The 12291-nt window shown below is 38.7% G+C and overlaps 1 protein-coding gene across 1 annotated transcript in view; it reads right to left on the bottom strand.

Moving 5' to 3' along the window:
* Positions 1-12085, bottom strand: part of LOC126474718 (aromatic-L-amino-acid decarboxylase-like) — a 187335-nt gene extending 175250 nt beyond the window's left edge. Inside the window, exon 1 of the mRNA XM_050102196.1 lies at positions 12046-12085. Within this exon, the coding sequence (XP_049958153.1) occupies positions 12046-12052 (7 nt within the window). The 5' untranslated portion in view covers positions 12053-12085. The remainder of the gene's footprint in view (positions 1-12045) is intronic.
* Positions 12086-12291: the final 206 nt, after the last annotated feature.

Here is a 12291-nt window from a genome sequence, read left to right as displayed (position 1 = left end):
AAGTTAGATCTCCTAATCCCAATAACGACGAGCGCCAACAAAGAGACAGACAATGACTCGCACAGCAGGCAGCCGCGTGCGCCCGCTAGCTCCGAGAAAAATAACATAAGACGCTAGCCTTGAGAAAAATTTTAGCATTCTTTACCGATGTATACAACATGATAATTGCTTTGAAGTTGAAACTCTGCGTACTAGGAAGAGTAAAGGTTTACACCACATTTCACATGTAAAACCATTTATTGAAAGATAATCTGCTTCTTAACTTTGTCTTTGCCATATAACTTTTCACTTTACATTACTAGTATGCTTTGTCAGACTTAGAATCTGTTAATACGCAACAATGTTTGAAGTTAAATATCCAGTCAAGAATCAAGAGAAGTTATTTAAACAGAAATTAAGAACGCATTGTTATAGTGAACTGACGACACATCGTTATTGTGTGTGTACATTCTTGTTTGTTAGTGGCACGATTACGTAACGACCATAAGGCTCACATACTTAAAACATATACTGGTACTGCTAATGAGATTTTAATGCAACATTTTGGTTTACTTGAAAATATATTCTGGATTTAAAGTACTTTCTGTGAGATACCAGATGACACAGTGGTTAGTTTCTGTGACAGCTACACGATTTTATCACGACGCTACTAATGAGTGACAATATACAATGTTGCTTTTGCGGTGTTTCTGTTTTATATCTGCACAGTTTTTCTGTTTTATTCTGGAAAGTAAAACATGTTTTAGTAGTAACTTTTGTAGTATAGCTACAATGAGACAGGGTTTTCCGTAGCACAACAATACGTTACAGCACAGTACGTTCTTCACCACAACAATAAGCGTAATAACTAAAATATCTATACGCAAAGCATTTCACTTTTGTTTATCATGAGGTAAGTACATTGACTTCTGCAGAACTTAGCTTTCGGAGGACGATAACTACGACACTTCCACAGAGATTATCTTACAGCAAGACGCATATTTAGCGCTACAGGACACGTATTTGAGTGATTAATTTTGTACTTAAAACATTTATTTTTAAAGATTTTTGAATTACAAAGAAAGTTTTCCGTGATACATTTCATTCCATTGCTGTAATCTGTAACACCTGAGGGTATAATTACAATAATCCTCAGGGGGGTACACGTTTACTTTGTGTACCATGTGTTGGGCAAGCACAAAGAGCCCTAGCTAATATGGTATTTGCTTATACAACTTTACACTTCGGTACCATATTTCTCTAACACACAAATTACACAGCTATCTGATCATTTAACTGAGAGATAAACATTTTTTTACTACATCAGTGTCACATGTTTACGCAATACACAGTTGGGTAACTTCACACTTATGAAACTGTATTTTGTCTGTACTTTGTAAACTGTTCATATTTTTTCGGAATCATTGTGATACTATGAGAGCTTTGAATGATGTATTTGGTAAGGGAGCATGATTTTAAAGTACGTTTGAGGTAGATGACACTATTGAAATGAGCAGAGAATTTTTTTTAGGTTTTGAAATTATTACAGAAAGCTACGACGTTTTTGAGATTTGACTGAGGTGTTATGATGTTATTATTATGACGACGATGTGTACTATGCTGTTGAGATATGTTTATGATCAATAAGATGAGGCTACCGTATATGAGGAATAAGAAGTATGTTGGAAACCAAGAATCGTGCTTTAAGAGTTATGAAAGTGCGTAAATGCGTGACTGTATCACAATGCTGACGAATATTTTATTTGGACACTTATATTTATAGAATTTTCTTTCTACAGATTTGCAACGCTAATTCTTGACCTGTGAAATATTTTTATGTGAGACTGTCACTGTAGCGGAAACTGCTGTCGTAAATATTTCCGTAAGATAGTTAAGTGACCACCTGCACGTAATGCGTCGCGGGCACCCACCTGGGCGACAGCCGCCCGAAAAAAAAGCCATTAGCCTTTCAGCGGCACAGGTAGAAAAAAAAGGGGAGGCCATTATACTCGCTATTGACATTTCCTTGTTGAAAGCATACTGTGGAGCTCGTAATTTATGATATTTACTGAAATGCCTAATGAAATGACGAGAAATATTTTTACATCTGCACACCTGATTACGACAAGCGTCTTTCTACGAGAGTTGAGAGAATTTCTACTAACTTATGAAATGTCACATGACTATTGAATGATATTTTTATGCTTTGGTTTGTGTAATTGCTTATTTCATTTGATACCTGTTTTCCAGCTGTGTTACAGCATTAGTTTTATAAAATAAACTTAGATGCATTTGCTAATGTGAACACTTTCTGTCAACAGATCTATTAAATGATAATTTTGTAATCCACATTCTTTAAAAAAAGGAGCACTTGGAAAGGAAAGAACAATAAGAAGGCACTAGTAACAGTAACTGGACACATAATTTTCTTTTCAAGTTCATGGTAATATTTTTTTTATAATAAGTTGTTGTGGTGCACCACTTTAATTTACATAGACATTATGATGTGAATATACACTTCCCTTATCTGCATTGTTGTTTTTACTGTAATATCTTTTCTGCTTGAGCTTTGTCATGTATAGATATAAGTTTTATATTTTTTATATTTGCTGCTGCTGTTTGCCAGGCATAGCGCTACTGAATTTTAAATTGTGTTACTCTGTTAAGCTAGTTTTACTACTGACTTATTTTTCTTGCTACTGTACATTGCCTCATATTAGTTGTAATGTTGAATTGCTTGGTAATTTAGATTTACTGTAGCTTGCTTTGCAATTTTCCATTTTTTTTTGCATTGCTGTTTGTGTTAATTTGTTATGTGCTGCTGCATTGCCTCGTCCCTTAGTTTAGTATCTGAGCTCAGTAGATTTAAGTTAGCTTAAGAGGAGACTATATAAGAAGCTAACTATTATAAATTTGTAAGAAATGCATTGAGAAGCTATCAGAAAATGGTCTGGCAAAATAAAAAGGATACTGTACAGTGGAGAAAAACTATTATTGACAGAGGATGTGAACAGAATACAGAAAGCAGGGAGAAAAACTATTTTTGACAGAGGATGTGAACAAAATACAGAAGGCAGGCTTAGATAGGACTTTTGGGAATAATGATGAATGAAGGGAGATCTCCAAGAAGCAAAGAAAGTTTTGTTTGCAAAATACTGCAATGAAACAAACCCTGTCCTTTCCTTTTGTGTTATCCCACTATGTGTTTGGGTACCCTTGTGTATATATGTTCTTCCTGTCTTTATATGTTTACCTCATAAGACTTATGTTGTCGAATTTTTCTCATACTCAGCTACATGAACTATGATGAGGAATACTGTTATCCTCAAATATAATTTGCATTAATAATATGTTATTTACTTTGTAAAGATGTTAGACATTATTAATTCTGTTCTGTTTTAATGCTCATGTGTGAAGTTGTTGTTTCCAAAGCTATTCTGAACTTCATGTAGGTACTTATAATTCCTGTAACACTGATGTATATGTTATTTCGATTTTTTTGTAAAGCCTGTATTACTACAAATGTTATCTGTATTATTATGTTTTTAATGATGTATTTTGTACCTTTGTAATTGTATTCTTATGTTATAAAATTGTAATTGTCACCAGTTCATCATATTATTAACTTGTAAGTTACATTTCACTGCACACGTTTCTGTTGGTCATAGTATATGGACAATATGTGAGAAGTAGGAACTGTTAGTGTTTGCTCGTGTGTTAATAATTCAGCAAGGGACTGGATAACAGCATTGCTGGTTCTAAGGACAATTCCAAAAACTGTGAGTGCACAAGTGGTGGTTTATGGACTTGCTACATTATCCGCAAGACTCTTCAGTGGTGATTGTGCACCTGCACAGTCACAACAGATGGCTGCTGGCCATCTCTTCAAGGACTACAGTGGGTCTACATCTTTGATGATCCATCAATACCATTATTTCTACAAGGACTGCAGTGGGTCTGCACCTCTGGTGGCCCACCAATACCATACTCTCTACCAGGACTACAGTGGGTCTACTCTGTGATGACCTACCTACCAATATTCTTCAAAACGTCGAATGACTCTGCTGTGGGTTTGCTCTGTTGTGGCCCATTACCTGTCTGCATGTCAAGAGTCAGCACTGTCTTTCCATTGGAAGGACAACACTACATCTTCAAGACAGCATGGAAATCCACTACTTCTGTGTGCATTTTCTTTTACTGCTCAGACTTTGAGAAAAACACTGCAATGTTACTGTGATGAATGATCAGGACTGTCTTTATGGACTGTGAGAAAATTTTAGCTTTTGACCAACATTGTATCAATAAGTGTGTGCATTTGATTTCTTTGTTACTGTAATTGTGAAAAAAATTTTAACAAATATGTATTGGCCAGTGCCCAAAAAAATTTGTAAAATTTTTTTGTGGGGAGCATGGGGGCTATGTAAGTACGCTGTTTAGGTTTTTTTATTGGTAACGCCACCTCTGTATGAAAATCACTGGCTGTGCTGTGGGCAGTCTGTGTCTGCTTTGCATTGTTGTAATACTCGTCATTGTAGTGTTAGGCAGCTGGCTGTGAACAGCGCGTAGCATTGCACAGTTGGAGGTGAGCCGCCAGCAGTGGTGGATGTGGGGAGAGAGATGGCGGAGGTTTGAAATTTGTCATGAACTGCTATATTTATATATGATGATATCAAGGTAAATACATTGTTTGTTCTCTATTAATATCTTTCATTTGCTAACTATCCCTATCAGTAGGTAGTGCCTTCCATAGTTTGAATCTTTTATTTAGCTGGCAGTAGTGGCGCTCGCTGTATTGCAGTAGCTTGAGCAGCGAAGATTTTTGTGAGGTAAGTGATTTGTGAAAGGTATAGTTTAATGTTAGTCAGGGCCATTCTTTTGTAGGGATTTCTGAAAGTCAGATTGCGTTGCGCTAAAAATATTGTATGCCAGTTTAAGCACAGTCATGTATAAATTGTTCAAAGGGGAAGTTTCAGCAGGTTCGAATCCTGCCTCAGGCATGGATGTGTATGATGTTCTTAGGATAATTAGGTTTAAGTAGTTCTAAGTTCTAGGGGACTGATGACCTCAGATGTTAAGTCCCATTGTGCTCAGAGCCATTTGAACGGAGAGCAACAGGCAGATGCCATATTCCTAGATTTTCGGAATGCGTTTGACACGGTGCCCACCTGCAGACTTTGACGAAGGTCTGAACATACGGTTTAGGGTCCCAGATATGCGAGTGACTCGAAGACTTTTTAAGTAATAGAATACACCACGTTGCCCTCGACGAAGAGTATTCATCAGAGATAAGGATACCGTCAGGACTGCCCCAGGGAAGCATGATACGACCGCTCTTATTTTCTATACACATAAATAATCTGACGGACAGAGTGGGAAGCAATTAACCGCTGTTTGCTGATTACTCTGTGTCGTGCGGGAAGGTGTCGTCGTTGAGTGACTGAAGGGGTATACATGGTGACTTACACAGAATTTCTATTTGGTATATATGTAGTATGATTTAATTCGGATAAGAGTAGGAAAAACAATCCTGTGACGTTCGTATACAGCATCAGTAGGCTGCTGCTTGATACAGTCACATCTATTAAATAATTAAATACCTGGGTGCAACGTTTCAAAGTGATATGAAGTGGAATGAGCATGCAAAGATGGTAGTAGGAAAGGCGAATGCTCGACCTCGTTTTATTTGGAGATTTTTGGGAAACTGTAGCTTATCCATAAAGAAGATGATAAGTAGAACGTTATTGCTACCCATTCTTGAGTGGGGTTCGAGTGTTTTGGATCTCCAACAGGCCATATTAAAGGAAGAAATCGAAGTAATTCAGAAGCGGGCTGTTAGATTTGTTACCGGTAGATTCAGTCAGCACAAAAGTGGTATGGAGATACTTTATGAATTCAAATAGGAACCCCTGAAGGGAAGACGACATTACTTTTGTGATACACTATTGCGGAAATTTACAGAACCGACGTCTGAGATAGACATGGGCAAAACTGTTCTTTTCAGAGATCGGATCAGAACTGTTCACTCCCTGAAATGAATTAGCTCTTTTTCATGACTCACCACTCATTTACAATAGAAAATAAATGGAAGGCACATTGCCCTTTAAACTTGGTTTATTCCACTACTATACCTGTATTTTGATCTTATTTGATCCTATTTTGAAGTAACACAGATAATGAGTAAGAATTTTGTATTGTTTATTGAAATTTCCACGATATGACAAAGTTTTTGATTATTGATTTATTTTGCACTACCGTGGTTTTTTGGGTGATCGGAAAATGTTGTAACTTCAGATTTACATTAACAATATATTTGGCTACAATGTATTAAAATTTCATTAACCTCATACAAATACATCGCAAGCCATATATTTTTAAAGTGAACATTTCCTTCCGAAGACGCCTAAAATCGCAAAATCCGTACCAGAATAAGAAAAAAACTATAAATTTGACTGTAAAACGAAAGTGCTGCATATAGCCTTACGCAGAATAAAACGAGGAAAGTATTGGTGTATCACATTTTGCGATACGTTTATCGGTTCGCTCGTAATTAAAGCGTAAATTCGAGTGTCCATAATAAAAATCCTACAGTAAGAGGAGTCGTCAGGAACCTAATCTAATCAGTTTAAACAAATAAAAATAAAATAAAAACAAATGATGTATACATAACATAATAATGTAATATACGTAGCGGTATTACTACGAAGAACAATATCCAGTAGAGACGAACTCCGATGCAGAGCCGCTGAGTCGAGCAGGTCGAGCCGCGAGCTGTATTACTGCGTGAGCCGAGACCGCAGAGACCAGAGTGACACCTGAGTCGCTTTGCTCAACGCTCTGGCTAGAGTCGAGACGGTGGAGTGAGCGTTGAGCGGGCGAGTTCTGAGGGTGGGGGGAACGGTGAACTCACCCGCTCCGAGACAAATCGTCTGTTCTCTTGCGAGCAGGTTGTTGCAAGTAGTTCCTATGTTATCCGCTAGGTGGCTCTCTGTCCTGTTGCTCGCATCAACTGCCCAGAGGGCAGGACGTGCGACTGAAACGATCGCCGACAGAGTGCGATGCGAAGTCAAGCTGCGCCAGACACTGCGCGCGGCAGACGACGCACAGAGACGGCACGGCATATGTGAAACACAAAATCCAATGGGGCACTGCACAATGCAGGCAGCCAAGGTAGAAGCAGGGCAGAGGCCGGCGCTGGCTGTGTTGTGTGGCGTGCACTGTGCTGTGACCAGCAGAGGCGCCGCTGATATGCTCCGTCTCTCTCTCTCTCTCTCTCTCTCTCTCTCTCTCTCTGCCGTCGGAAACGTTTGGAGCTACCGTTCTTTTTTTCTGAATCACTGATTGTTCACTCCTTTGAAAGATTCAACTCTATGAATTAGTTCAAGAGTGCATCCCCCATCTCTAGTCTGAGACAGACTGCGGAACAATTCTATTGCCGCCGACGTAAGTTTCGCATAAGGGCCACGAAAACAAGACGCGAGAATTTAGGGCTCATACTGAGGCTTTTAGACAGTCGTTTTTCCCTCGCTATATTTGCGAGTTGAACAAGAAAGGAAATGACTAGTTGTGGTACGCGGTACCCTCTGCCATATACCGTACGATGGCTTACGAAGTATGTATGTAGATGTAGATGCAGGTGAAACTGACGACACAGTTAAACACTTGGTTTGTAACGAAAGCGAGCAACACTGCTGAAATAGCCTCGTAAATCATTTGTTGCCGATCGGGAGAATAATTGTGAACGTTCGTGGAGAACGTAATTGAAGTATCATCTCAAATAAGAACGTTGAAAAATCTAATACACAAAGCCAGCGGTTCAATGTAAACAAGGTGGGAATAACGGCACAAAACTAACTGAGATCTCACCAGCCATCTCATCCGTTAGCCATCATCTACGCGGTCGACCTTGGTTCCCTTTTTCCTTCTGAGATCCATTTCCACGCCTTCTATGTAGATCTATCATTCCGTTTCCATAATTTTCTTATTACTTGATGTATTATGCGATTTCATTTTACGGAATCCATTACTTCTTCGCCAGTAACTCATTTGCTTAGATAGCAGTTAACGTTTTCTCTCTTTCTGGTTTCTTAAACTTCTGACTCACATATACATAAGCCTTCTTTTCTGGTTTCTTAAACTTCTGACTCACATATACATAAGCCTTCTACTAGTGTCTGGATCGTAATATTGTCAGTATTATTTGTGGTATTGTTCTAGTTGATTTAATATAGCGCGTTTCCTTTGTCCAGTTGTATTTTAATGTCTTCTGCAGTGTCTTCTGCATCTTTTCATTTAGAGCATTAATTACGCCTATATATTTAGGAAAAGAACAATATTCAGTACTGAAATTCCCAGCATCTAAATCAAGCTGTTCGTTACTACGCACTGCAATATTCCCAGTTTTCTGTGTTTCCTTTTTTTTAAAAAAAGAAAAAAAGAAAGGAAGAAAGAAAGAAAGAAAGAAATAGGTGTTGTGAGCAGTCGGCACCTATCTGCTGCAAGGTTAACGCTGAGAACTGTCGGTTCAAGGACGAACCTGCGATAGGGCCATGTGTATTGGACGTGGGTCATTGAGAAAACCTTCAGCAAACGACAAAACTCAGTGAGCCAACACTGAAGTTCGATAGTCATATATTTTCTGCCTTAAGCAACTACATAAGAAGATCGTTGGTAGTGCAGAGGAAATGTACAAAAAATTCAGTGAGAGGTAAGAATTTAAAGCAAGGTATTCTTTGGGACAAATGTGATTTTGAACCGTCGGCTCACTGGGGCTGCGGCTAGGAGAACTGCAACGGTGGCGGGATGCCGTAATCATGCATCTCGCCTGTCCTAAACAACATCCCTTTCTTGGAAATATGTCAGTCGCAGAGCTTCTAAGCAAATACACACAAATTTATTCAATCGCAGCTCACTATTTTAGTGCCCAGTAACTTTTTTCTCAACTTTTTCTTAAGCCATGCCACTTTCTTGGAAACACGCCAATCAGAGAGCTTCTAAAACAACACAGATATACCTAGAGTTCCCAGTCGCAGAGCTCCTACGCGAATTGCGTTACACGTATTTAGATCTCCGAAATCACAGTTCAGTATTTTTCTACCATAAAAACTAAACACTCAGCGAGCATCCTGCACTAAGAGTGGGTGGACCATGCCACCACTCTCGTCTAGTGGTGATGGTAACTGTGTAACTGTCGGCCTTGCAGGTTCAAACAGGAATTACAGGTGTAGATCACAAGAAAAACTTTGAGATATACAGCTCTTAATGTATTATGTACGTTTTTCTTCATTTTCCAATACACATGAACTGCGTCTCGTCTACATATACAACCAATGTGTTACAAGTATATTTTCATAATATATTTACAACCAATTTTCTATGTTTTCATTATCGTAATACATCTATAACAATACTTCTATGCCTAATGTGTTGTATTTCCAGGGCAAGACCATGACATTATTCTCATAGAATTGTAATGACAACTGCATGATTGTCCAACGTTATGCTATCTGACACACAGTGATGTGCAGCTCATCTGATGTATACAGGGTGTTACAAAAAGGTACGGTCAAACTTTCAGGAAACATTCCTCACACACAAAGAAAGAAAATATGTTATGTGGACATGTGTCCAGAAACGCTTACTTTCCATGTTAGAGCTCATTTTATTACTTCTCTTCAAATCACATTAATCATGGAATGGAAACACACAGCAACAGAATGTACCAGCGTGACTTCAAACACTTTGTTACAGGAAATGTTCAAAATGTCCTCCGTTAGCGAGGATACATGCATCCACCCTCCATCGCATGGAATCCCTGATGCGCTGATGCAGCCCTGGAGAATGGCGTATTGTATCACAGCCGTCCACAATACGAGCACGAAGAGTCTCTACATTTGGTACCAGGGTTGCGTAGACAAGAGCTTTCAAATGCCCCCATAAATGAAAGTCAAGAGGGTTGAGGTCGGGAGAGCGTGGAGGCCATGGAATTGGTCCGCCTCTACCAATCCATCGGTCACCGAATCTGTTGTTGAGAAGCGTACGAACACTTCGACTGAAACGTGCAGGAGCTCCATAGTGCATGAACCACATGTTGTGTCGTACTTGTAAAGGCACATGTTCTAGCAGCACAGGTAGAGTATCCCATATGAAATCATGATAACGTGCTCCATTGAGCGTAGGTGGAAGAACATGGGACCCAATCAAGACATCACCAACAATGCCTACTGTAGAGCAATGAGTCTCATGTCAACACAAGCACCGAAGTCAACATTACCTTCCTTCAATTGGGCCAACTGGTGGTGAATCGAGGAAGTTCAGTACATACTGACGAAACTAAAATGAGCTCTAACATGTAAATTAATTGTTTCTGGACACATGCCCACATAACATCTTTTCTTCATTTGTGTGTGAGAAGTGTTTCCTGAAAGTTTGGCCGTACCTTTTTGTAACACCATGTATTGGCGAAATATGACACATAAGTGACGTCATTCAGCTAGCACGCGTGCACCATACTGTGTCATAAACGTGGCCACACTTCCATGGATTGCACAACAAATGTCATTAAAAAGTTCTATGACTGAACATGAATAATCTTGGTTTCCAATTCAGAAACGGATTCCTGTATTTCGGTTTTCATTTCCGGAGCTACTATCTCATGAGTTTCTTTAATATGTTTGACTTCAAGGTTTACTAATTCTACACTCTTTTCAACTGCACTAACACGTCCTTCATAGGTGTCTAGCCTCTCCCCCATTACTTTCAATGATGCCTCCATATTTCTATTTACATTATCTGTTTTTTCGCCTAGTGAGCCTATTCTTTCATTCACTTCCCCTTCGATTTCATTCATATCCTCTTTCAGTAAACCTATATTTTCATTTACTTCCTCTTTCAGCAAACCTATGTTTTCATTTACTTCCTCTTTCAGCAAACCTATATTTTCGTTTATTGTGCCTATGTTTCCAGTCATTGTTTGCAACATGCCTACCAACATACTTAAATCCCAAGTGGGTTCCACTACGTGTTCCATTTTTATTTTTCCTACATGTACTGGGTATGCTGTTGCCCCTTCTAAATTACTTTGGTCACTATCTGTGACTTCCTGCTTTATAGTTTCGATCTTTACATTCACTGTCTTTTGTAAGTCCTCTTCAGCCCCACTACTCTTTGTACAACTATCGAACACACTCTGGTTTACTCTCAAATACTGTGGCCATCTCTGGTTCACATGTGTTATCTTCCCCACTATTACTATTTGGACTTCCGCCATATTGCTCTACTTTGTCCATGTCACTTAATAATTTTTGTTTGTCCGCCATCTTGGAATTTCGTAAAAATTTAGAGATCGTATTACTTAAAATATACCCAATTTTAACTACAAAGTTCAGGACACTAATGCCCCTTTCGCCTACGGTCGCCACGTGGCGGTCAAATACCACGAAAAATTGGCTACTGTGACGAGTCCTGTCACGGCAAAGCCATATGCGATGCCACTATCCGAATGTACTGTAATATTTTTAGACAATGCGGCATCGGACGTCTGGAAAGCGGCTAGCGCGTGTAATAAGCCTGAATAGCTTTGCTATGTAGTTCAAACTACTACACGGAATTACTGACTAAATATTGGCGATGGCGTACAAGAAATTGAATGTTAAATGAATTCTGATTTTCATTAACAAAAATAACCTCTTTAAAGTGACTGAACAGACAACTCTAACTGGTGGACGTTAATCACGTCTAGCAGGCGAACAACATTTACGTAACACAATATACACACACATATGATAAACACTTGAACTTGCTGTAAGTTAGATTGATCTACACCAACTGTCAGTAATGATTTTAATGTTACTGAATTTGGATTGTACTGAAGGTACAATGAGTACTGTGGTGGCAATAAATTCTTTAATTGAATAATCAGTGAACACTATAGAACTGATGGTTACTAGAGATGTTAAAAATGTTACTTTAGAATCATTTTGTTCTAATGAAACTGAATGAGTTTTTACGTTGGTAATGTACTGAAAAGCCACCACATCGAGTTGAACTGTAATTAATGTGGCAAAGTACCTGGCATCTTCTGTCAGTTGTATAATCCGGCGTTTGTTGGAAATTTTCGGCGTTAACTCAGATTATATCATCTTGTTGCATTAATACGCCGATACTCACGTAATATAGCGTTTTTACTGGTATTGCTGCACACACAGTAATGGATTTGGGATAATAATGCACTATTTTCTGTAAATAATTGATGACACTCATGGAATGCACTTTGAATCACAAACTTATTATTTCACTCAGACATTACACTGTAGA

Source organism: Schistocerca serialis, chromosome 4 (genome assembly GCF_023864345.2).
Source record: "Schistocerca serialis cubense isolate TAMUIC-IGC-003099 chromosome 4, iqSchSeri2.2, whole genome shotgun sequence".
NCBI lineage: Eukaryota > Metazoa > Arthropoda > Insecta > Orthoptera > Acrididae > Schistocerca > Schistocerca serialis.
Note: the sequence above shows the minus strand (reverse complement) of the source record. Positions and strands in the feature narration are given on the sequence as shown.